This window comes from Passer montanus, unplaced genomic scaffold (genome assembly GCF_014805655.1).
Source record: "Passer montanus isolate IOZ18808 unplaced genomic scaffold, ASM1480565v1 scaffold161, whole genome shotgun sequence".
Lineage (NCBI taxonomy): Eukaryota > Metazoa > Chordata > Aves > Passeriformes > Passeridae > Passer > Passer montanus.
In genome coordinates this window covers 8,841-32,581 of record NW_024363272.1, presented here as the reverse complement: position 1 = coordinate 32,581, position 23,741 = coordinate 8,841, and the positions used below count along the sequence as shown (strand labels likewise).

Genomic DNA, 23,741 nt, shown 5'->3' with positions numbered 1-23,741 from the left:
GACGACTTGACCGACCCTGGGGGGAGGGGGCTCGGGGGGTCCTGGCAGCGCTGAGGGGAGGGGGCTCAGGGGCTGAGGGGGTGCGGGTGTGCCCAGAGCGGGGTGCGGAGCATCGAGGGTGCCCGGAGCGGGGTGTGGGGATCCTGGGTGCGCTGAGGAAGGGGGTTCAGGGGGTCCTGGGTGCACCCAGGGGGGTTCAGGGTATCCTGGGTGCGCTGAGGAAGGGGATTCAGGGGGTCCTGGGTGCGCCCAGCGAGGTTCAGGGGTCCCGGGCACACCCCAAGTCCTGCAGGGGAGCCCCATCTCCGCACCCCCAGAGCCCTCCCGGAGCCCGGAGCTGCCCCGTCCCGGCCGACCTTGACTCGTCCCTCTCCCCCCCAGGACGGGACTATGCGGCCCAGGCAGCCCCTGCCGCCAAGGCCGGCTCCTCCACCGGCCGCATCGTGGCCGTCATCGGGGCCGTGGTGGATGTGCAGTTCGACGAGGGGCTGCCCCCCATCCTGAACGCCCTGGAGGTGCAGGGCAGGGAGACGCGGCTGGTGTTGGAGGTGGCTCAGCACCTGGGTGAGCAGCTGGCGCGGGGAGGGGTCCTCCTGTGATGATGTTGGCAGTGACTTTCGTTCTCCTGAGCTTGCTGAAGCCACGGATTTCAATCTGAGGAGGAGGGGAAGGAAAATGGCTGCCCGAGGGCTGCGGCTGCACGGCTCAGTTTTCCTCAGGGCTATTTTATCCCTGCTGCTCCTCTTGGTCCTTCTCCCAGCTGAATGTCCCCTTGGCAGGGCCTGGGGAGGCAGCAGCAGCTGTCCCCAGGGCCAGCCTGAGGTGACCGTGCTGTCCTTGGGCCCCGCAGGGGAGAACACGGTGCGCACCATCGCCATGGACGGCACGGAAGGGCTGGTGAGGGGACAGAAGGTGCTGGACTCCGGCGCTCCCATCCGCATCCCCGTGGGCCCCGAGACCCTGGGCAGGATCATGAATGTCATTGGGGAGCCCATCGACGAGAGGGGCCCCATCACGACCAAACAGTGAGTGCTGAGGGGCTGGGGGGCACCCCGGGTGTCAGCAGGGAGGTGCCTCTGGGTCACAGCAGGGACTGTCCCCTGCCAGCCCCCAAGCTGGGGGGCTCAGAGCTGCTGCCCACCCCCTCTCCCTGCTCCAGGTTTGCTGCTATCCACGCCGAGGCCCCTGAGTTTGTGGAGATGAGTGTGGAGCAGGAGATCCTGGTGACAGGGATCAAGGTCGTGGATCTGCTGGCTCCCTATGCCAAGGGTGGCAAGATCGGTACGTGACCCCCAGAGCAGGGGTGGGCACCTGATGGTGCCTCTGGGATTTCCAGCAGCTCCTCTGGCGAGCTTTCCTTCACTGATGATCCACTCCATGACTTTCGTTCTCCTGAGCTTGCTGAAGCAACGCTTTTTCTGTCTGAGGAGGAAAGAGCTGAAGGGAGACCCTGGGGGCAGCCAGGCTGCCTTGGGGCTCAGCAGGACCCTTCTTTCCCCTCTGCCAGGTTTGTTTGGAGGTGCTGGTGTGGGCAAGACCGTGCTGATCATGGAGCTGATCAACAACGTGGCCAAGGCCCACGGTGGTTACTCGGTGTTCGCCGGCGTGGGCGAGAGAACCCGCGAGGGCAACGACTTGTACCACGAGATGATCGAGTCTGGGGTCATCAACCTCAAAGATGCCACTTCCAAGGTGTGCAGAGACCCTGGGGGAGGGTCTCCTGGGGGGTCCTGAGCCCCCTGACGCGGCGCCAGGCGTGGCAGTGCTGACCCCAGGGTCCCACCCGCAGGTCGCCCTGGTCTACGGGCAGATGAACGAGCCCCCGGGCGCCCGTGCCAGGGTGGCCCTGACGGGGCTGACGGTGGCCGAGTACTTCAGGGACCAGGAGGGTCAGGACGTGCTGCTCTTCATCGACAACATCTTCCGCTTCACCCAGGCTGGCTCCGAGGTGTGTGCAGGGCACAGGGCAGTGCCCCCGTCCCCTGCGTGCCCAGCCCAGTGCTGTGCCCCTCACGCTCTGTCCCCTCACAGGTGTCAGCCCTGCTGGGCAGAATCCCCTCTGCTGTGGGCTACCAGCCCACGCTGGCCACTGACATGGGCACCATGCAGGAGCGTATCACCACCACGCGCAAGGGCTCCATCACCTCCGTGCAGGTGAGGGCAGGACCAGCCTCGGGGTCCTGGGGGGCTGCGTCACCTTCACGAGCCCAACTGTCCCCTCCTCCCTGTGTCCCCAGGCTATTTACGTGCCAGCTGACGACTTGACCGACCCTGCACCTGCCACCACCTTCGCCCACTTGGACGCCACCACGGTGTTGTCCCGTGCCATCGCCGAGCTGGGCATCTACCCGGCCGTGGACCCCCTGGACTCCACCTCGCGCATCATGGACCCCAACATCGTGGGGCCCGAGCACTACGACGTGGCTCGGGGTGTGCAGAAGATCCTGCAGGTGAGAGGGGCTGGGGCATCCCCTCGCCGTGGGGTGGGGGATCACTCAGGCTGCTCACCCGCTGTGTCCCCCTCGCCAGGACTACAAGTCACTGCAGGACATCATCGCCATCCTGGGCATGGATGAGTTGTCCGAGGAGGACAAACTGACGGTGGCCCGCGCCCGCAAGATCCAGCGCTTCCTGTCCCAGCCCTTCCAGGTGGCCGAGGTCTTCACCGGCCACATGGGCAAGTTGGTGCCGCTCAAGGAGACCATCAAGGGCTTCAAGCAGATCCTGGCAGGTGAGGTGGCCCTCGGGGGGTCTGGGGGAGCCCGGCTGGGCATCCCGCTCCCCCCTGACACCTTGTGTCCCCACAGGTGAATACGACCACCTGCCCGAGCAGGCTTTCTACATGGTGGGGCCCATCGAGGAGGCGGTGGCCAAGGCAGAGAAGCTGGCAGAGGAACACGCCTGAGCCCCCCCATGAGCCCCCCTGAGCGCCCCCGGCTCCGCTGGGGCCGGACCCCCAGTATTTAACATTTCCAATAAAACATCGCTGAAAACGTCTGCAGGCTGCGTGTGCTGTGGCTGCTGCTCTCGGGGGGCTGCAGGGATCCAAGTCCTGGGACCCCCCCCCAGCCCTGGGGCTCCCCCAGGATCCCCTCTGTGGGGAGGGGGTTCTGCTCCACTGCAGGGACCCCCAGCCCTGGGGGCTCCCCTTTGTCCTGTGGGGTCTCCAGAAGGGGTAAACCCCCTCCTCCCTCCGCTGCAGGGACAGCCCCGGGGGGTGACAGATGCTGGGGCCGTGTCCGTCTGTCTGTCCCGGTCCCCGTCGTTCCCCCCCCCGCGCATTCCCAGCTCCTCCATTTCACAGCACAAAGAGCTGCCCCGGCCCGCCCCGGCCCCGGCAGCTGCCACTTTGTCCCCGGAGTCCCGGGGGGCCGCTCCGCCCCGACCTCGCCCGGTGCCCCTCGGGGCTGCGGGACATCCCCCGAGGGAACCGGGACCATCCCCCCCTCCCGCCCCCCCGCCGGTGCCCCCCGGTGCCGGGCTCTGCTCAACCCCACGGAGAACGGGGGTCCCGAGGGTATCCCCGTGGGGGTGGCAGCCGGTGGTCCCGCGGAGCGCCCCCGGTAAAGGGGGGGGGGTTGTCCCCCGTTATCCCCCCCACCCCACGGAGGGCGGCGGTCCCTTTAAATGGCGGCGCGGCCCCGGTGGCGGAGGGGGCGGCGGCGGTCGCTGACATCACGCGGGGCCGGGAGCACCTGCGCCCCGCCCGGCTCCGCCACCGGCACCGGCACCGCAGCGCACCGGGCCGGGCGGGCACCGGGGCTGCTGCGGGCCGCCCCCGCCGCCCCCCAGGTACGCAGCGCGCAGCACGGGACCCGCGGACGGGGATACCGGCACCCACCCCCCCCGGTGCCGGGCTCTGCTCAACCCCACGGAGAACGGGGGTCCCGAGGGTATCCCCGCGGGGGTGGCAGCCGGTGGTCCCGCGGAGCGCCCCGGTAAAGGGGGGGGGTTGTCCCCCGTTATCCCCCCCACCCCACGGAGGGCGGCGGTCCCTTTAAATGGCGGCGCGGCCCCGGTGGCGGAGGGGGCGGCGGCGGTCGCTGACATCACGCGGGGCCGGGAGCACCTGCGCCCCGCCCGGCTCCGCCACCGGCACCGGCACCGCAGCGCACCGGGCCGGGCGGGCACCGGGGCTGCTGCGGGCCGCCCCCGCCGCCCCCCAGGTACGCAGCGCGCAGCACGGGACCCGCGGACGGGGATACCGGCACCCACCGGGACCCCCGACGGGGCTGGGATGGCTGTAGAGAGACCCCCGGTTCTGCACCGGGACCCCTTAAGACCGAGCCAGCTGCACCGGGACCCCCGGTTCTGCACCGGGACCTCCCCAACCCCCCGGGAGCCTCCTGCAGAGGGGAACCCCCGCACCGGGCTCCGCTGCCCCGCACCGGGAAGGGACCCCCGGTTCTGCANCGCCGCCTGAGCGGGGCCCGCGCCGCCTGCCAGGTGCGGGGTCGCGGCGGAGGAGGAGCGGGGGGGTGCGGGCGGTAACGGGCCGTTAACGGCCCCGGGGAAGGGAGCCCGGCGCTGCGAGGGTCGGTTGCGGCGGTTTGGGCCCGGCTCCGGCGGCGGCGGCACCCCGCTCCGCTTTGCTGACCTCGGTGAGACGCCGTCCTCTCCCCCCGCTTCCCCCGGTTCCATGGCCTGACCCCCCCTCCCCTCCGTTACCGGCTCCCGGTGCCCCCCCGCTCCCCTCCCGGTGCAGCGGCCAAGGGCCCAGACCCGCGGGGAGCCCCGTTCCCGGTTCCGTTTCCCCGCAGCTCGGGGGGAGCCCCCTCCCCTCCGGCACCGCCCGTCCGTGCCCCCCCCCGCACTCTCCGGTACCGGGACCCCCCTGCGGCGGCGGGGGGGGCGCGGACACCGAGCCCCCCCATCCCCGGGGACCCGGCGGGGGGGCTGCGGGAGGGGCGTGGGGGTGTCCTTGCCGCAGGGACCGGGGGGTCCCCGCCGTGGGGGGGGGGACACCGGTGCCGTGTCCCCCCCCCGTGTGTCCGTCCCCGCAGGAAGTGGCCGGGAAATGGCAGCCGGTTGTTGCGTCTCGTTGTTTTTGAAACGTCCTTTTTAATCAGGTCGCGTCACGCTCCCGGGCGCCTCCCGGTGCCACCGGGCCGGGGGGAGGGCACAGAACCGGGCAGGCCGAGCTCTGTGCCCGGGGAACGGCACCGGCTCCACGGCACCGACGGTGCCCCCCAGCCCGGAGCTCTGTGCCCCCAAATTCACCCCCCGGGGACGCTCCCGGCCCCGGTGTCCCCGCGGGGATCCCGGGGGTGCCGCTGCCACCGGGGTTGGCACCGGGGCGAGCGGCGCTGCCACGCTGGCCGTGCCCGCTGCGCCGGGAGCTCGGTGCCCACCTTGTCAGCGCGGTCCCCGCAGTGCCACCGTGCCAGGCTCCTGCCCCTCGCCCTCCTCACCTTGCCTGGCTCCGGTTTCTCGCCGTGGCCCAGTTTCAGCTCCGCGCTCGGGGCGGGGGGAGCCCCGGTGAGGGTGGGGGGTGACAGGTGGCCTTGGGTGGGCACGGATGGGCACGGATGGCCGGTGTCCACAGCACACCTGGCGCTGGCCGAGCTGCCAAGGGCGGCTCTGGGCCTGCAGCGAGGGTGACATTCCCGCTTTGCTGGCTGTTATTTTCTCCCATCCCCTCTCCCCACGCTGGCGCGTGCCCAGCCCATCGCAGCCCAGCTCTGCAGCCTCCACCTGCCCGCTGCTCCTGGCACATCCCTCTGACCTCCAGCGCCAGCAGCGCCTTCCTGGCCAGCACATCACACACGGGGTGGGAACGGAAAGGTTTTTCTTTTCCTTATCCAGCCCCGCTGCTGCTGTCGCTGTCCCCATGCCCCGGGTTCCAGCTGGCTCAGCCCAGAGGCCGGTCCAGGCTCAGGGGAGGCGGCTCCGGGTCCATCCCGAGCTGTCCTGCGGCCACACGCGTGTGGCAGCCGCGGCACCGCCCGTACGGGTTTCTCCGGTGCATGAATCACCCCGGCCAGGCTCGGTGGCCCCTGCGGCCCCTGCCAGGGCAGCAGCTGAGGGTGTGATGAAATCCGGGTTTCGACACCGGGCTGTGCCACCAGGCGCTGCTCAAGTGCCGAGTGCGGCGGCCTTGGCCCTTCCGGAGCGCTCGGTGCCGCCTTGGCCGGTGGCAAGCGTGGCACAACCGGGAATTGCCGGCGGTGGCAGCGCCAGGGGGTGTCCCTGCGGGTGCCCACCAGCACTGGGGCTCCCTCCCTGTCTGCTGGGCTTGTAGGGCATCAGTTCCCCCGTGCCCTGTCCTGGGATGGACCCACTGGGATCACTCCTTGGGTTTGGGGGTCCTGGGGGATGAAGGGCACCAGGATCCCTCCTTGTGACCTCGGGTTTGGGGGTCCTGGGGGATGAAGGTCACCAGGATCCCTCCTTGTGGCCTCGGGTTTGGTGATCCTGGGGGATGAAGGGCACCAGGATCCCTCCTTGTGGCCTCAGTTTTGAGGGGGAGTTTGGGGGTCCTGGGTGATAAAGGGCACCAGGATCCCTCATTGGGTTTGGTGATCCTGGGGGATGAAGGTCACCAGGATCCCTCCTTGTGGCTTCAGTTTTGAGGGAGAGTTTGGGGGTTCCTGGGGGATGAAGGTCACCAGGATCCCTCCTTGTGACCTCGGGTTTGGGGTTCCTGGAGGATGAAGGGCACCAGGATCCCTCCTTGTGGCCTCAGTTTGGGGTTCCTGGGGGATGAAGGTCACCAGGATTCCTCCTTGTGGCCTCGGGTTTGAGGGAGAGTTTGGGGGTTCCTGGGGGATGAAGGTCACCAGGATCCCTCCTTGTGGCTTCAGTTTTGAGGGAGAGGTTGGGGGTTCCTGGGGGATGGGGGTCACCAGGATCCCTCCTTGTGGCCTTGGTTGGGTTTGGGGGTCCTGGAGGTTGAACATCACCAGGGTTCCTCCTTGTGGCCTTGGATTTGAGGGAGAGTTTGGGGTGGGTCCTGGGGGATGAAGGTCACCAGGATCCCTCCTTGTGGCCTCGGGTTTGGGGTTCCTGGAGGATAAAGGGCACCAGGATCCCTCCTTGTGGCCTCAATTTGGGGTTCCTGGGGGATGAAGGTCACCAGGCTCCTGCCCGAGCCAGCTCTGGGGCTTCAGCTCCTACTTGCTCCCAGTACAGCCCAGCCTCACACCCTGGAGCTGTGCCTGGGGTGTGGGGTCCCCTCCACCTTGGGGGGCATGGCTGGGACACTGCCACCACAGGGTCCCTGCTGTGCCAGGAGCGTTGGGTTGTGCTGGCTCCTCGTGGGGTCACAGAGCTGCTTTGGGGGGTCTCTGTGGTCCTTGGCTGGGAGCCCAGGAGCAGCCACGGGATGGTGGCACACGGTGATGTCACACCTTGGTGGTGGCCGTCCCTGGGGACACCGGTGACAGGCTGTGCTCAAGCAGGTGCCAGCTCATCCAGCTGGGGGGGCTGGGCCTGGGCCAGAGCGCAGCACTGGTGGCATCTCAGTCCTGGGGGGGTTTCAGTGTCACTTGTCACCCTCCCCAGGCTGGGGACCGCAGCGGGAGGGTCAGTGGTGGGTGGGTGGCCACCAGTCCACACCAGTGAGTGACCCCAGTGCATCTTCTCCCCCGTGCAGAAATGGAAACAAACAACCATTTTAACTTCACTGGCCTTTCCTCCGCACCCGCTGCCTCAGGACCGAAACCCACGCCTGCCTCAGGGGACTCCCCCTTCGCCCACAGCTTCCCCCAGCAAGGGAAAAGTGAGTGACCCCACGGGGACACGGGTGGGGTGGCTCTGGGGCCAGAGGGGACACAGGGATGGGGTGGCTGTGGGGACAAAGGGGACACTGGGATGGGGTGGCTGCAGAAACTGAGTGGTCATGGGGCCAGAGGGGACACAGGGGTGGAGGGGCTGCAGGGACAGAGGGATGGGGTGGCTGTGGGGACAGAGGGACACAGGGATGGAGGACCTGCAGGGATAGAGGGATGGAGAGGCCATGGGGCCAAAGTGACACAGGGATGGTGGGGCTGCAGGGATGGGGTGGTCGTGGGGCCAGAGGGGACACAGGGATGGGAGAGCTGTGGGGACAGAGGGACACAGGGATGGGAGAGCTGTGGGGACAAAGGGATAGAGGAGCTGCAGGGACAGAGGGATGGAGTGGCCATGGGGCCAGAGGGACACAGGGGATGGCTGCAGGGATGGGGTGGCTGTGAGGCTGAAAGGGACACGGGGTGGCAGGGCTGCAGGGACAGAGGGATGGGGTGGCTGTGGGGACAAAGGGGACACAGGGGTGGCAGGGCTGCAGGGACAGAGGGATGGGGTGGCTGTGGGGACAAAGGGGACACAGGGATGGCAGGGCTGCAGGGACATAGGGATGGGGTGGCCGTGGGGATGGGGTGGCTGCAGGGACAGGGTGGCTGTGGGGCCAGAGGGGACAGGGGTGGGGTGGTTGTGGGGGCAGAGGGACACAGGGATGGCAGGGCTGCAGGGACAGAGGGACATGGGGATGGAGAGGCCGCAGGGACAGAGGGATGGAGGGGCCACAGAGGGACACAGGCATGGCAGGGCTGCAGGGACAGAGGGACACGGGGATGGAGAGGCCGCAGGGACAGAGGGGTGGAGGGGCCGTGGGGCCAGAGGGAACACAGGGATGGAGGGGCCGTGCCAGGGCAGCTCCAGCCCGCGGGGCCGGGGCCGGGGTCTGTGTGTCCCTGCCGCCGCCTTGGCCTAGAAAAGCGGCGGCACCGGGGCCGGCGTGGATTTGGCCGCTCAGCTGATCCGGCACAGCCCTGCAAAGCGCTCGGCTAATCCCGGCGTCCTGCGGCGCTCGGCCCGGTGCCGGCAGAGCCGTGGCAGAGCCGGTTTGGCAAACGGGGACCGTACAACCCCCCCCTCCCCGTCCCTCCCTGCTTCTCTCCAGGCACGGGGAGGGTGGGGGGCACAATCAGGGCTTTGGCAGCTGCCCCGCCTGGCCATTGATCCATCCTCAAACCCACTGGAGAGACCCCGCGGCGCTGACCTCGCCGTGCCTCTGCTCCCTCCCCGGCAGGTCTGAACGGGGGCATGAATGTCAATGGCTTCTCTACTGTATCACACCCCGGTACTTCAGGGACCTTCTCGCCCGGCTCCGCGTGGCTGTGGGGCCAGAGGGGACAGGGGTGGGGTGGTTGTGGGGGCAGAGGGACACAGGGATGGCAGGGCTGCAGGGACAGAGGGACATGGGGATGGAGAGGCCGCAGGGACAGAGGGATGGAGGGGCCGTGGGGCCAGAGGGAACACAGGGATGGAGGGGCCGTGCCAGGGCAGCTCCAGCCCGCGGGGCCGGGGTCTGTGTGTCCCTGCCGCCGCCTTGGCCTAGAAAAGCGGCGGCACCGGGGCCGGCGTGGATTTGGCCGCTCAGCTGATCCGGCACAGCCCTGCAAAGCGCTCGGCTAATCCCGGCGTCCTGCGGCGCTCGGCCCGGTGCCGGCAGAGCCGTGGCAGAGCCGGTTTGGCAAACGGGGACCGTACAACCCCCCCCCACCCCGTCCCTCCCTGCTTCTCTCCAGGCACGGGGAGGGTGGGGGGCACAATCAGGGCTTTGGCAGCTGCCCCGCCTGGCCATTGATCCATCCTCAAACCCACTGGAGAGACCCCGCGGCGCTGACCTCGCCGTGCCTCTGCTCCCTCCCCGGCAGGTCTGAACGGGGGCATGAATGTCAATGGCTTCTCTACTGTATCACACCCCGGTACTTCAGGGACCTTCTCGCCCGGCTCCGCGCCCGCCGGGGCGCAGCCCCTCCGCCCCTACGACTGCTTGTGGGACTACTCGCCCTACACGCCCGCCGGCAGCCTCAAGGACGGCGGCCCGCCCGCCCTCGGACAGTTCCCCCTCAACGGCGTGGCCGGGGGGTCCCGGCCGGCCTCGCCGGGGCACGGCACCAACCTGCGGGCGGCCGGGCAGGAGTTCTGGGCCAACGGCACGGCCGGGCCCATGGGGCTGAGCTTCGACTCGCAGGAGCTCTACGACTCCTTCCACGAGCAGGGTTTCGGGTTGATGCAGAACGGGCCCGACGGCTTTTACGCGGCGGGGAGGTCGTCGCCCGCGCTGAGCTCGGGCACGCAGCCCTTCCCCGTGGCTCCCGAGGAGCCGGAGCCCGGCCAGGGAGACGCTGAGGGCGCAGCCAAAGAGATGCCCAGCAGCAGCAGTGCCAGCGGCATCGCGGAGAACGGGGGCGGGCTGGTGGGCAGCCAGGAGCTGGAGGAGGCACAGCCAGGTAGGAGCCCGGGAGGGCTGGCACAGCTCTGCGGTGCGGCGCTGGGGCCCTGGCAGGTGGCCGCTGGATCCTGGTCGAGTTGGGCATTCATTCCTTGGGGAATGCCAGCTGCTCTGACCCACCTGCCCGGTGTCCTGGATGGGGTTTGGCTGGTCACAGCTTGGAGGAGGCGTTGGGATCTCGTAAAACCAGGCTGGGTGTCACCACCCGCTGCCGTGGAGGGCTGGGTGTCCCCGCAGTGGGGGGATCCCCCAGCTCTGTCACCATCTCAGGGTCTGTTTTCGCTCGATTGTTCCCTTCAGACCTGAAGATGTGCAGCTACAACGGGGCCGCAGCCGCTGGGTCGCTGGGGCCCGAGGAGCCCGTGCTGGCACCCAGGGCCAGCGGGTGCCTGGGGGACGCGTCGCCCATCGCCCCGCGCCTGGAGGACCCCCACATCCTCAGCGAGCACCCCCTGGAGCCCTTCGAGTCGCTGGCCAGAGGTAGGGGGATGTCAGGGCTGGGTGGCACAGCCGTTCCCTGCCCGGGCAGCGCTGCCAGCGGCGGCGGCCGTGGCGTTCTCCCGGGGCAGGGGCGGGCCCGCGTCCCCGGCGTGCTGCCGGCCCTTCCCTGCCTTCCTTCCCGTCCTTCCCAGCTCCGTGACGAGGCTGTTAGTCAGCGCCTGAACTTCCGCGCTGCTGAGCATCGCCACGGCCATTTTGGGCTCCTCCGCTTCCCAGAGGAGGAGGCGGGGCTGGGTGGGGGGGAGGAGAGGAGGGGGGGGCCCAAACCCCTTTTAACCCCTCTGTTGCCAGAGCCTTTTTGGCCACTCCACACTCACATCCCCCCCGCTATTCCCCGTGAGCGGAGATGTGGCTCCGTGTGCCCCCAGCCCCGGTGCTCCCCCCCTTCCCCAGACCCCGGCACGGGCGATTTGTACGCGATGGACGACTCGCAGCTGGTGAGCGACAAGTCCTCCTTGGAGGAGCCCCCCGACCTGGCCGCCAGCCCCCCACTCCACGCCGGCCCCTTCAGCCTGCTGCCCGCCAGCCCCTCGCCCGCCCCGCTGCTCCACGGGCCCGGTTCGCCGCCCGCCCTGCCCGGTACGTGCTGCCCCGGTCACCCCGGCAGGGATGCACCGTGTGCCCCACGGGGGTGGCACCGGCGAGGCCCCCGGGCAGCGCAGGGAGGGGACGGTGACGTGTCCGGTGACGTCCCTGACCTTGGCTCCTCAGGCGACAACGCCGAGCTGAAGAGCGGCGACCACGCGGGGCTGCGGGGCTCGGGGACCCTGGAGCTCGACCCTCCGCTGGAGCCGGAGTCTCCAGCCCCATCTGCAGAGGAGGAGGAGGAGGAGGAGGAAGAAGAAGAGGAGGAGGAGGCTGCCGACAACTGCCCGGAGACTTCGGCCGCGCCAGGAGAGGGAGAGAGCGAGGAGCCCACGCTGCTGAGTGCCTCGGGGGCAGGTGTGGCCCCTCACCCCCCACACCCCCGGGCTGACCCCCACCCCCGGCCATGGTCCCACGTGTCCCCTCCCCGCAGGTGATGTCCCCCGGCGGCGCATCGCCACGCAGGAGGAGGTGCGCTTCCCGCTGCAGCACGGGTACGTGGGATGTGCCCCGGGCCTGTTCTGTCCCCCTTCGGCTGTCCTGACCCCGGCCATGTTCCCTCTCCATCCTCCTGTTCCTTTTCCACACTCCTGTTTCTGTCCTCTGACCCTGTTCCCTTTCCACCCTCCTGTTCCTATCCCCCAGTCCTGTTCCTTTTCCACCCTCCTGTTCCCATCCCTCGACCCCATTCCCTTTCCGCCCCCCTGTTCCTAAACCCCTTTCCACCCTCCTGTTCCCGTCCCCTGTCCCTGTTCTCTTTCCACCCTCCTGTTCCTAAACCCTGACCCTGTTCCCTTTCCCCCCTCCTGTTCTCATCCCCCACCCTGTTCCCTTTCCATCCTCCTGCTCCTGTCCCCTGATCCTGTTCCCTTTCCACCTTCCTGTTGCCGTCCCCTGACCCTGTTCCCTTTCCATCCTCCCGTTCCTAAACCCCTTTCCACCCTCCTGTTCCTTTTCCACACTCCTGTTTCTGTCCTCTGACCCTGTTCCCTTTCCACCCTCCTGTTCCTATCCCCCAGTCCTGTTCCTTTTCCACCCTCCTGTTCCCATCCCTCGACCCCATTCCCTTTCCACCCTCCTGTTCCTAAACCCCTTTCCACCCTCCTGTTCCCGTCCCCTGTCCCTGTTCTCTTTCCACCCTCCTGTTCCTAAACCCCGACCCTGTTCCCTTTCCCCCCTCCTGTTCTCATCCCCCCACCCTGTTCCCATCCCTCGACCCCATTCCCTTTCCACCCTCCTGTTCCTAAACGCCTTTCCACTCTCCTGTTCCTATCCCCCGGTCCTGTTCCCTTTCCACCCTCCTGTTCCTAAACCCCTTTCCGTCCTCCTGTTCCTGCCCCCGACCCTGTTCCCTTTCCATCCTCCTGTTCCTAAACCCCTTTCCGTCCTCCTGTTCCTGCCCCCGACCCTGTTCCCTTTCCACCCTCCTGTTCCCGTCCCCCTCCGGCCATCCTGCCCCCCAGCTCTGGTCCCCTCCCACCGTCCCCTCCCCATCCTGCCTCAAAAGCTCCCGTCCCCTTCCCACCATCCCGCTCCTGGAGCTGTCCCCGCGGTGTCCCTCGTGTCCCCATCCCCTTCCCATCCTGTCCCCACCCCTTTCCCATCCTGCCCCTCTCTCCGTCCCCTTCCCGTCCTGTCCCCATCCCCAGCCCCTCCCGCTGCTCCGTCCCCGGCGCTGTCCCCTCCTCGTCTTGTCGCTGTCCCCTGGGGCGGTCCTGCCCCCCTCCCCATCGCGCCCCCTCCCCACGGCCCCGGGCTGACTCTGCCGTGCCCAGGTGGAGGCGGGAGGTTCGCATCAAGAGGGGGAACCATCGCTGGCAGGGCGAGACCTGGTACTACGGCCCCTGCGGCAAGAGGATGAAGCAATTCCCGGAGGTCATCAAGGTACCACCCCTGGGGACAATCGCGGGGGGTTTCTGGTCCATCACAGCCCCCCCCAAAGCTCGGCACCGCAGCTGATGGAGGCTGTGGCGAGCCGAGCTTCCTCACAGCCTTCCTCCTCCTCCTCCTCCTCCCCGTGCCCAGTACCTGAGCAGGAACATGGTGCAGGATGTGCGGCGCGAGCACTTCAGCTTCAGCCCCCGCATGCCCGTGGGAGACTTCTACGAGGAGCGGGACACGCCAGAGGTGGGTCTGGGGGCGGCTGAGCCCCCCCTTGTCCCCCTCCCAACCCCTGGCCGTGCCCACGGGTGACCCCGGCTCGCGCCCCACAGGGCGTGCAGTGGGTGAAGCTGAGCCCCGAGGAGATCCCCGGGCGCATCCAGGCCATCACGGGCAAGCGCGGCCGGCCCCGCAACGCCGAGAAAAGCAAAGCCAAGGAGCCCCCGGGCAGCAAGCGGGGCAGGGGCCGCCCGCCCAAGGTCAGGATGGTGGATTTGCTGAGTAAAACGGATGCACGGCTGCTGAAGAGGCTGGAAGCACAAGGTACCCCCCCTTCCCTGCCCCGGTGTGGGGCCCCTCACAGCCTGGCCCCGGTGGGATCCCCGGTTCACGTCTGCTCTGTGTCCCCCTCCAGAGGTGCTCAGCGAGGAGGACAAGTTGAAAATGAGCAAGATCAAGAAGAAAATGAGGCGGAAGGTGAGGGCATGGGGGCTGCTTGGGTTTGGGGGGGGTTTCCCTGGTGGAGGGGGTCCATGAGTGGGTCTTGTCCTCCCCTCAGGCCAAGAACAAGCAGAAGCAGGAGGCCAAAGCCCCCAGGGCCAAGGAGGCCAAGAAGAAATCCAAGGTGAGTCCGTGGGCACGAGTAGGCCGGGGAGAGGAAAGAGATGAAAAATGGATTTTTCTCTTTACCTTTTTTTCCCCTCACACATCCGGGCTCTGCCTCAGGCCAAGGAGAAGAAGGGGAAGCCAGAGAAGGGCAAGGACAAGGCCCGGCCCAAGGAGAAGAAGGGCAAGGGGGCTCGCAAGGCAGACAAGGGGCTGCTGGCCCAGCGGCGCCTGGAGGAGCGGCAGCGGCAGCAGCTCATCCTGGAGGAGATGAAGAAACCCACAGAGGACATGTGCCTGGGGGACCACCAGGTGGGCTGCGCTGGGGGGCTCAGAAAAATCACCCTGGGGAGCCACCAGCTTGTTCTGACCCCCCCCTTTCATGTCCTTGACCCACAGCCCCTTCCAGCCTTCTCCCGCATCCCGGGGCTCGTCCTGCCCAGCCGCGCCTTCTCCGACTGCCTGACGGTGGTGGAGTTCCTGCAGAGCTACGGGAAGGTGCTGGGGCTGGAGCCAGCCCGGGACGTGCCCACGCTGGGGGCGCTGCAGGAGGGGCTGCTGGGGGTGGCCCCCGGCGCGGGGCAGCTGCAGGACCTGCTGGTGAGGCTGCTGCAGGCGGCACTCTGCGACCCGGGGCTGCCACCCTACTGCCAGGTGAGACCCCCTTCCCTGCCAGGTGAGACCCCCCTCTTTGGTGAGGACCCCCCAACCAGCTCAGACAGTTCCTTCCCTTTCACCCCTTTCTCCTTTTCCCTTATTTTCCCCCCTTATTTTTTTCATTCCTCTTTCTCCCTCTTATTTTCCTTTTCTTTTCCTCCTTTCCTTTTTACCCATCCATTTTCTTCCCTCCTCCTTCTTCCCCCTTCCTTCTTCCCCCCACTTTTCCTTTTCCTTTTCCTTTTCCTTTTCCTTTTCCTTTTCCTTTTCCTCCTTTCTTTTTCCTCCCTTTTTTTAATCCTTTTTCCACCTTCACCTTTCTTTTCCACCTCTTTCCCCCATCATTTCTCCTTTCTTTTCACCCCTTTGTTCCTTCTTTTCCTTCCCTTTTTTCCCCACCACCTTTTATTTTTACTTCTGCTTTCGCTTTCCTTCCTTCCTTCCCCTTTCCTTTTTCCTCTCTTTCTCCCCTTTTCACCTCCTTCCCCCCTTTTTCCCCTCCCCTGACTGGGGCTGTCAGTGCCTGCAAAACTCAGGACGGGGAATCCTAAATTTGGGATGTGCCTTCCTCCCTTGTTCCCAGCCCTCTCCTCACCCCCAGCATCTTTTTGAGCGTCCCCCTGTCTGTCTTTGTGGTGGGAACACCCAGAACCACCTCTGGGCAGGAACCCCCGCGGGGACAAACAGGTGACACCCCAAATTTTCCCTCTGCTGTGCCCAGTCCCTGAAGATCCTGGGGGAGAAGGTGTCGGAGATCAGCCTGAACCGCGACACGGTGTCCGAGGTGCTGCGCTGCTTCCTGGCGGCGCACGGCGCGGGCGCGGAGCTCTGCGAGGGGCTGCGCACCAAACCCTTCCAGGCGCTGCCCCCGGAGCGCAAAGCCTCCATCCTGGTCTTCCTCATCAACGAGCTCAACAGCAGCGCCCTCATCATCAGGTGGGGCTGGCCGTGGGGGGCGTGAGAATCCTCTGGTTGGGGGTGGTGGAGTGGGTCCTGCTCTGCTCTGTGGCTGCTCGCTGCAGCCTTCCCCATCTCCCCTTCCCCATCTCCCCCATCTCCCCATCTGCATCTCCCATCTCCCCATCCCCGTCTCCCCATCTCCCCATCCCCATCATCTCCCTATCCTCATCTCCCCATCCTCATCTCCCCATCCCCATCTGCCCATCATCTCCCCATCCCCGTCATCTCCCCATCTCCCCATCCCCATCACATCCCCATCTCCCCATCTGCATCTCCCATCTCCCCATCCCCATCTCCCCATCCCCATCATCTCCCCATCCCCATCTCCATCTCCCCATCCCCATCTCCCCGTCTCCCCATCTCCCCATCTGCCCATCCCCATCATCTCCCCATCTGCCCATCCCCATCTCCCCATCTGCCCATCCCCATCTGCCCATCCCCATCTCCCCATCCCCATCTCCCCATCCCCATCTGCCCATCCCCATCTCCTGTCTCTCCTGGTCCGCAGTGAGATCGACAAGACCCTGGAGAACATGTCCAACTACAGGAAGAACAAGTGGATCATCGAGGGCCGGCTGCGCAGGTTGGTGGGGAAGGGGCTCCGCCTGCAGCCTCAGCCCCTCCGTGTCACCAGGTGGCTCGGGGGGCGTGGGGTGAGCAGGGGGACAGGTGGCCAACACCTCCCCCTGTGTCCTGGCAGGCTGAAGGTCGCTCTGGCCAAGAAGACGGGCCGTCCCGAGTCGGAGATCACGGGGCTGGAGGACGGCCGGCGCCGGCGCAGCTCCCGCCTGACCGAGGACGTGGGGCTGGAGATGGAGGAGGAGGAGGAGACCCGGGGGCGGAGATCCCGCCGGGAGGAGGAGGTGGGCTGCTCCGGGCTCTGTTGTGGGGGCAGAGGTGAAGGTGCCACCTCGGGGGTCTCGTCCCTGACCGATCCATCCCTTCCCCAGGTTGACACGTCTGCATCCAGCGTCCCGGAGCTGGAGCGGCAGATCGAGAAGCTGGCCAAGGTGAGCGGGTGCTGGAGGGCTGGGGTTCAGCCCTGCTGGGGGGGCTGCAGCCCCCTCACCGCCCCCCACTCTCCCCACAGAGGCAGATGTTCTTCCGCAAGAAGCTGCTCCATTCCTCCCAGACCCTGCGGGCAGCATCCCTGGGCCAGGACCGGTTCCGGCGCCGCTACTGGGTCCTGCCCCACCTCGGTGGCATCTTCGTGGAGGGCGCGGAGGGTGAGCGGGGAAGGGGCTTTTTTGGGGGGGGTTGTCACACCTGGGAGAGGACCCCACGTCTCACCTGCTCGTCCTCCTGCTGTCCCAGCAGCTGAGCCCGTGGCTCAGGAGCCCCCGGAGGAGAAGGTGTCCCCGGTCCCGGTGAAGGAGGAGCCGGCCGCCGTGCCCGTGGCCAGCCGCACGAGCTGCCCGGCCCCGGCCTCGCGCGCCCGCGGGCGGCCCCGGAAAAGCAAAGAGGAGCTGGCACAGCACTGCGAGCCCTGCCCCGTGCCCGTCAACGGGGTCCTGGAGGAGCCGGAGCCCCTGGGGCAGAGCCAGCACGACCTCAGCCAGTCGGCCTTCCTGTCCTGGCTGAGCCAGACCCAGTCGTCCCTGCTCAAGGACTCGGTTCTCACCCCGGCCAGCAGCCCTGGCAAAGGGGACACGGGGCTCCCGCCCCCCGAAGCCCCCTCGGACCCCATGGAGGAGGAAGAGGAGGAGGAGGAGGAGGAGAGAGCCCCGGAGGCCGTGGCAAAGCGAGGGCCCTGGTTCAACCTGCTGCCCCGCACGCCCTGCGACGACCGAGCGCCCCTCGCTGCCTCCTCAGCTGAGCCCTCGCCACGAGCCCCCGCAGCCCCCCGCAGCCAGAGCCGGGGGGAGCCCCCCAAGGGCTCGGCACGGCAGGTACGGGGTGGGGGGGCCGCACCCAGCACTTGCACCCCGACCAGAGGGGTTGTGTGGGGAGGGGGATTCTCCCTGGGTGGGTGAAAGGAGGGGGTGGGACCCTCTGTGTGAGCTGGGCAGGGGGGGTGGCACAGGGGGCTCAGTCCTGCTGCCCTTGGCAGGGTGGTGAGAAGGGAAACAGCTCCAGGGGTGGGGGCTGTGGGATTGGGGGGCTGCAGCGTTGGGGGGCTGAAGAATTGGGGTTTGTGTGATTGAGGGGCTGCAGGGCTGGGGGCTGTGTGGCTGAAGAACTGGGGTTTGTGGGATTGAGGGGCTGTGGGATTGGGGACTGTGGGATCGGGGGGCTGCAGCGTTGGGGGGCTGAAGAATTGGGGTTTGTGGAATTGAAGGGCTGCAGGACTGGGGGTGTGGGATTTCGGGGCTGAAGAATTGGGGTTTTTGTGATTGAGGGGCTGCAGGACTGGGGGCTGTGGGGTTGAGGGGCTGCAGGGTTGGGGGGCTGAAGAATTGAGCTTTGTGTGATTGGGGGGAGTGCAGGATTCAGGGGCTGAGGATCCAGCTGTGATAATCTTTGTGGATCCCTTCTGAGGCAGAATCTTTTATGATTTTTTGTCTGTCTTGCCTGACATTCCCCCTGTCCCTCCAGCTGAACGGCCTCCCCGCCGACGACCCCACAGCTCCCCTGCTCGCCTCCACGCCGGTGCACGCCGGCCCCAGGGCCCACGGCGCCTGCCCCCGCAGCCAGGGCAGCCTGGAAAAGCTCCAGGACGTGCCGGGACAGCCCAAACGCCGAGGGAGACCCCCCACCAAATTCTTCAAGCAGATGGAGCAGAAATACCTGACGCAGCTGACGGAGCAGCCGGTGCCCAGCGGTGAGAGCCAGGACCCCCCTGAGACCCCCGTGGTGGCAGTGCCGGTGGGCTGGCACGGTGCTGAGCTGTGGCACTGGCCTTGCAGAGATGCAGAGCGGCTGGTGGTGGCTGAGGGACCCCGAGGAGCTGGAGGCGGTGGCACGGGCGCTGCACCCACGCGGCATCCGGGAGAAAGCGCTGCACAAGCACCTCACCAAGCACAAGGAGTTCCTGCGCGAGGTTTGCCTCAGGACCACCACTGGTGAGCCTGCCCGGCCCCCCAGAGCCCACCCCAGACCCCCAGCTGGGTGGGGAGCTCTTGCCTGTTCCCCTGTGAGACCCCAAATTTCATCTTCTGCCCAAATCCCTGAGGAAGGGGACTGCTCCCTGTTCCCTCCCTGAGCCCACCCTTTATCCCTCCACACCTCACTTTCCATCTTCCCCCTGTGTCCCAGGATGTGGCTCTGCTGCCTGTCCCCCATTCCTGACCCCCTTTTCTCCTCTCCAGACCCCATCTTCCTCCTGTGTCCCAGAATGTGGCTCTGCTGCCTGACCCCCATCTCTGATCCCCCTTTTCTTCCCTGCAGACCCCATCTTCCCATTTGTCCTGGGATGTGGCTCTGCTGCCTGATCCCCATTCCTGACCCCCTTTTCTCCTCTCCAGACCCCATCATGTCCCAGGATGTGGCTCTGCTGCCTGTCCCCCATTCCTGACCCCCTTTTCTCCCCTGCAGACCCCACAGTGTCTGGGATGTGGCTGTGCTGCCTGACCCCCTTTTCTCCTCTGCAGACCCCATCATGTCCCAGGAATCCTCATCCCTGACCCCCTTTTCTCCCCTGCAGACCCCACAGTGTCTGGGATGTGGCTCTGCTGCCTATCCCCAATCCCTGACCCCCTTTTTTTCCCCTGCAGACCCCATCATGTCCCAGGAATCCTCATCCCTGACCCCCTTTTCTCCCCTGCAGACCCCACAGTGTCTGGGATGTGGCTCTGCTGCCTATCCCCAATCCCTGACCCCGTTTTTCTCCCCTGCAGACCCCATCATGTCCCAGGAATCCTCATCCCTGACCCCATTTTCTCCTCTCCAGACCCCACAGTGTCTGGGATGTGGCTCTGCTGCCTGACCCCCTTTTCTCCCCTGCAGACCCCATCTTCCACGCGCGCCCGGACTCGGCGGCTGCCGCGGTGTCTCGGGAAGCTCTGGCCCAGTGGTCAGTGCCCGACAGAGCCTACGAGACCGACCTGGGCGTGCTGCAGTGGGTGGAGGAGCTGGAGCAGCGCGTCCTCATGGCCGACCTGCAGATCCGGGTGGGTGCCAGGCAGGGTGACCCCACTGCCGAGTGACCAAGTGACCACGACTAACCTCGCTGTCCTGCGCAGGGCTGGACGTGTCCCAGCCCGGACTCGACGCGGGACGACCTGAGGTACTGCGAGCACAAAGTGGAGGCCCTGGAGGACATCACGGTGCGCAGCAGGCACCGGGAGCTGCCGCCGCGCCGGGAGCTCACCAACCCCCTGGACCTGGCCGTGCTGCGGCTGGCGGCGCTGGAGCAGAACCTGGAGCGCCGCTACCTGAAGGAGCCGCTGTGGCCGCTGCACGAGGTGGTGGTGGAGAAAGCCGTGCTGAGCAACCCCGAGGAGCTGAGCCTGGGCCCCACCGAGATGTGAGCAGCTCATACAGCCCCCCCGAGTCATCCCCTGGGTTGGGAAGGGGTCATTGTCACCCCCTCCAGGGAATGTGGGGGTCAGCAGGGTTTGTTGTGGGAGTGGGGGTCTCCCAGGGATGGGATTCCTTCTTGGAGATGAGGGTCCTTTGTGTGTCACCACTATTCTTCCTGAGACAGAAATCCTTCCCAGCAATGTGGGAAGGAGACCCTCACATGTCCTTGGGGATCTCTCTTGAAGATGAGAATGTTCTTTCTAGGGGTCTCTGATAGGAATGAAGGGCCATCAGGGTTCCTCTTGGGGATGAGAGTCTTTTTTTGGGATCAGGACTTTTTCTGGGAATGTGGGGGTCAGCAGGGTTTGTTCTGGGGGTGGGGGTCTCCCAAGGATGGGATTCCTTCTTGGGGATGAAGGTTCCTTGTGTGTCACCACTGTTCTTCCTGGGATGGAGATCTTTCCCAAGAATGTGGGAAGGAGACCCTTAGAGGGTCTTTTTGGTCTTTCTTGGGAGATGAGAGTCTTTTCTGGGGGTCCCTGACAGGAATGAAGGGCCATCAGGGTTCCTCTTGGTGATCAGAGTCTCTTCTGGGGATCAAGACTCTGGGAATGTTGGGGGCCAGCAGAGTCTGTCCTGGTGGTGGGGGTCTCTCAGAGTCCATCATGGTCCCTCTTGGGGATGAAGGACTTTGTTGGGATCCCTCCCAGGGGTGTGGGGCTCTCCTAGAGACCAATGGGGTCTCTCAGAGGGATGGGGAACTCCCATCTCCCCTGGGGATGGGGTCTGTCAGAGGGATGGGGATCTCCCCTGGGGGTGGGGTCTCTGAGGGATGGGGATCACCCTGAGGGCTGGGGTCTCTCAGATGGATGGGGTCTCTCAGATGGATGGGGGCTCTCTGAGGGATGGGATCTCCCCTGGGGATGGGGATCTCCCTGAGGATGGGGTCTCTCTGAGGAATGGGGTCTCTCAGAGGGATGGGGTCTCTCAGAGGGCTGGGGTCTGTGAGAGGGATGGGGATCTCCCTGGGGAGGGGTCTCTCAGAGGGAAGGGGTCTCTGAGGGATGGGGATCACCCCTGGGGGTGGGGTCTCTCTGAGGAATGGGGTCTCTCTGAGGGCTGGGGTCTGTCAGAGGGATGGGGATCTCCCTGGGGAGGGGTCTCTCAGAGGGAAGGGGATCTCCTGGGGACAGGGGTCTCATGGGGGGCTCATCGTGCTCCAGCTTGGGGCTGAACAGCAACCCACACTCCTCCTTCTGTGACCCCATTTGGGGTGCGTGGGGGGGTTCCCCACGAGCCAGCCGGGCTCCTGGAGCAGGGCAGGCCCCCCGTGCCGGGCTGAGCCCCCCGCTGTCCCCGCAGCTCCTACGAGATCACGCCGCGGGTGCGGACGTGGCGGCAGACGCTGGAGCGCTGCCGCAGCGCCGCCCAGGTGTCCCTGTGCATCTTCCAGCTGGAGAAATCCATCGCCTGGGAGAAATCCGTCAACAGAGTGGTGAGAGCCTGCTCTGGGGGTGGGGGGGACAAAGCGGGGGTGCAAAGCAGCTCTGAGCCCCCCGTGTCCCCCCAGACGTGCCTGGTGTGCCGGAGGGGCGACGACGACGAGCACCTGCTGCTGTGCGACGGCTGCGACCGCGGCTGCCACCTCTACTGCCACCGGCCCCGCATGACAGAGGTGCCCGAGGGCGACTGGTTCTGCTCCGTCTGCGTGGCCAGGGTAGGTCGGGGGGTAGCCCTCGCACCCCGCCAGGGTGGCCCAGGAGGGACCCCAGACCCTGCCGGGCTCCACTCGCCTCAGGAGAGGTTCTGGTGGTGGGAGAAGCTCGGGTGCCCAAGAGGGATCCTGGTGGCCCCCATGGGATCCCCGTCCCCAGGGGAGAGCCCCGTTCTTGGGGGAGACCCTGATGGTCTCTGAGGGACCCCCAGCCCCTGGGAGGGGGGTCCCCTTGTCCCCTTTCCTAAAAAAAGACCCAGGAGGGACCCCCATGTCTCTGGGAGAGATCAGCAGGAGGGATCCCCATCCCAGCATTGGTGACCCCAGAGGGACTCCCACCCCTCTGGGGTGAGGATTTGGTCCCCAGGAGAGACCCTGAAGGTCTCTGAGGGACCCCCAGCCTCTGAGAATTAGGGTACCCTTTCCTAAAGAAGACTCTTACCTCCAGAAGGGACCCTAATGGGACCCCCATATCTCTGGGAGAGATCAGCAGGAGGGATCCCCATCCAGCACTGGTGACCCCAGAGGGACTCCCACCCCTCTGGGGTGAGGATTTGGTCCCCAGGAGAGACCTTGATGGTCTCTGAGGGACCCCCAAACCTCAGGAATGGGGGTCCCCTTTCCTAGAAAAGACTCTTACCTCCAGAAGGGACCCTAATGGGACCCCCCATATCTCTGTCAGAGACCCCCATGTGAGCAGGAGGGATCCCCCTCCCAGCACTGGTGACCCCAGAGGGACTCCCACCCCTCTGGGGTGAGGATTTGGTCCCCAGGAGAGACCTTGATGGTCTCTGGGAGACCCCCACCCCTAGAGGAGACCCTGCTGACCTTCCATTGCTGTGCTGACCCCCAGGAGAATCTCTCCTCCCCAAGAGACCCCGATGGCCTCTGAGCGACCCCTGGGGGGGTCACCTCGGTGCTTAGGGAATGTGACAACAAGCAGAGGGTCTGGGGGGGGACAGAAGGTGACCCCCACTTTCCCCCCACAGGCAGGACAGTACCGAGACCCCCTCTCTTCCCCCCGGCGAGGCAAGAAGCGGAAACGGGGCCGCGGGCTCGGGGCGAGCCCCGGCGAGGAGGAGCCGAGCCCGCGGCGCCGCCCGGCCCCGCGGAGGGGGCTGCGGGGGGCGTGGGGCTGGGCCTGATGTGCCCCCCTCCAAAACGCTGCTGGCAGGATGATCCTGATGGAGATGGAGTCTCACGAGGACGCCTGGCCTTTCCTGGAGCCCGTGAACCCCCGGCTGGTGCCGGGCTACCGCAGGGTCATCAAGAAGCCCATGGACTTCGGCACCATGCGCGCGAGGCTGCTGCGGGGAGGGTGAGTGGGCCGGGGGCTCTCGTGGGGCTGGGGGCTCCTCCTGGGGCTGGGGGCTCCTCCAGGGTCCTGCTCGGGGGTTGGATGTCCTTCCCAGGCCAGTGGTGTCCTTCAAAGGGATGGTTTTTGTGGGTTTTTGGGGTCCCTCAAAGGGTTGGATGTCCCTCCCAGGAGTTGGATGTCCCTCAAAGGGTTGGATGTCTCTCCCAGGGGTGGATGTTCCTCAGAGTGATGACCCTTGTGGGTTTTTGGGGGTCCATCCAGGGCTGGCAGGGTCCTTCTGAGGGGTTGGATGTCCCTCAGAGGGTTGGATGTTCCTCAGAAGAATGATCCTTGTGGGTTTGGGGGTTCCTCCAGGGCTGGCAGGGTCCTTCCCAAGGGTTGGATGTCCCTCAAAGGAGTGGATGTCCCTCCCAGCCCAGTGGTGTCCTTCAAAGGGATGGTTTTTGTGGGTTTTTGGGGTCCCTCGAAGGGTTGGATGTCCCTCAGAGGGTTGGATGTTCCTCAAAGTGATGACTCTTGTGGGTTTGGGGGTTCCTCCAGGCTTGGCAAGGTCCTTCTGAGGCGTGTGCATGTCCCTCCCAGGCCAGTGGTGTCCTTCAAAGGGATGGTTTTTGTGGGTTTTTGGGGGTTCCTCCAGGGCTGGCAGGGTTGTTCTCAGGGGTTGGATATCCCTTAGAGGG

The 23,741-nt window shown here is 66.4% G+C and overlaps 2 protein-coding genes and 2 non-coding genes across 8 annotated transcripts in view; all 4 read left to right on the top strand.

The window, feature by feature from the left end:
- ATP5F1B (ATP synthase F1 subunit beta) overlaps positions 1-2,997 on the top strand; it is a 4,499-nt gene extending 1,502 nt beyond the window's left edge. The window contains exons 2-11 of the mRNA XM_039703217.1: positions 49-147; positions 211-564; positions 851-1,025; positions 1,160-1,281; positions 1,508-1,692; positions 1,790-1,948; positions 2,032-2,154; positions 2,238-2,450; positions 2,530-2,731; positions 2,808-2,997. Coding sequence (XP_039559151.1) covers positions 49-147; positions 211-564; positions 851-1,025; positions 1,160-1,281; positions 1,508-1,692; positions 1,790-1,948; positions 2,032-2,154; positions 2,238-2,450; positions 2,530-2,731; positions 2,808-2,905 — 1,730 coding nt within the window. The 3' untranslated portion in view covers positions 2,906-2,997. The remainder of the gene's footprint in view (positions 1-48; positions 148-210; positions 565-850; positions 1,026-1,159; positions 1,282-1,507; positions 1,693-1,789; positions 1,949-2,031; positions 2,155-2,237; positions 2,451-2,529; positions 2,732-2,807) is intronic.
- LOC120499509 lies at positions 590-663 on the top strand. Its single transcript, XR_005626885.1, has one exon. It is a non-coding gene; the product is annotated as a small nucleolar RNA SNORD59 (small nucleolar RNA).
- LOC120499508 lies at positions 1,357-1,431 on the top strand. Its single transcript, XR_005626884.1, has one exon. It is a non-coding gene; the product is annotated as a small nucleolar RNA SNORD59 (small nucleolar RNA).
- A 732-nt stretch (positions 2,998-3,729) lies between the features above and the next one.
- Positions 3,730-22,903, top strand: BAZ2A (bromodomain adjacent to zinc finger domain 2A). 5 transcript variants are annotated; one of them, XM_039703191.1, is made up of 27 exons: positions 3,730-3,792; positions 7,595-7,720; positions 9,639-10,217; positions 10,520-10,699; positions 11,114-11,299; positions 11,432-11,662; positions 11,739-11,799; positions 13,081-13,189; positions 13,331-13,432; positions 13,519-13,729; positions 13,821-13,882; positions 13,965-14,030; positions 14,132-14,323; positions 14,411-14,665; positions 15,390-15,604; positions 16,137-16,211; positions 16,329-16,491; positions 16,579-16,638; positions 16,719-16,854; positions 16,943-17,517; positions 18,164-18,389; positions 18,475-18,630; positions 19,514-19,677; positions 19,750-20,033; positions 21,392-21,524; positions 21,600-21,746; positions 22,733-22,903. In XM_039703191.1, exons 2-27 carry the CDS (start codon positions 7,597-7,599, stop codon positions 22,886-22,888), a joined length of 4,848 nt encoding a protein of 1,615 aa, XP_039559125.1. In that variant the 5' UTR covers positions 3,730-3,792; positions 7,595-7,596; the 3' UTR covers positions 22,889-22,903. The 5 variants fall into 5 exon arrangements, with proteins under 5 accessions (XP_039559125.1, XP_039559123.1, XP_039559124.1 ...); XM_039703189.1 differs by lacking the exon at positions 3,730-3,792 and adding an exon at positions 4,077-4,166; XM_039703190.1 differs by lacking the exon at positions 3,730-3,792 and adding an exon at positions 4,420-4,446.
- Positions 22,904-23,741: the final 838 nt, after the last annotated feature.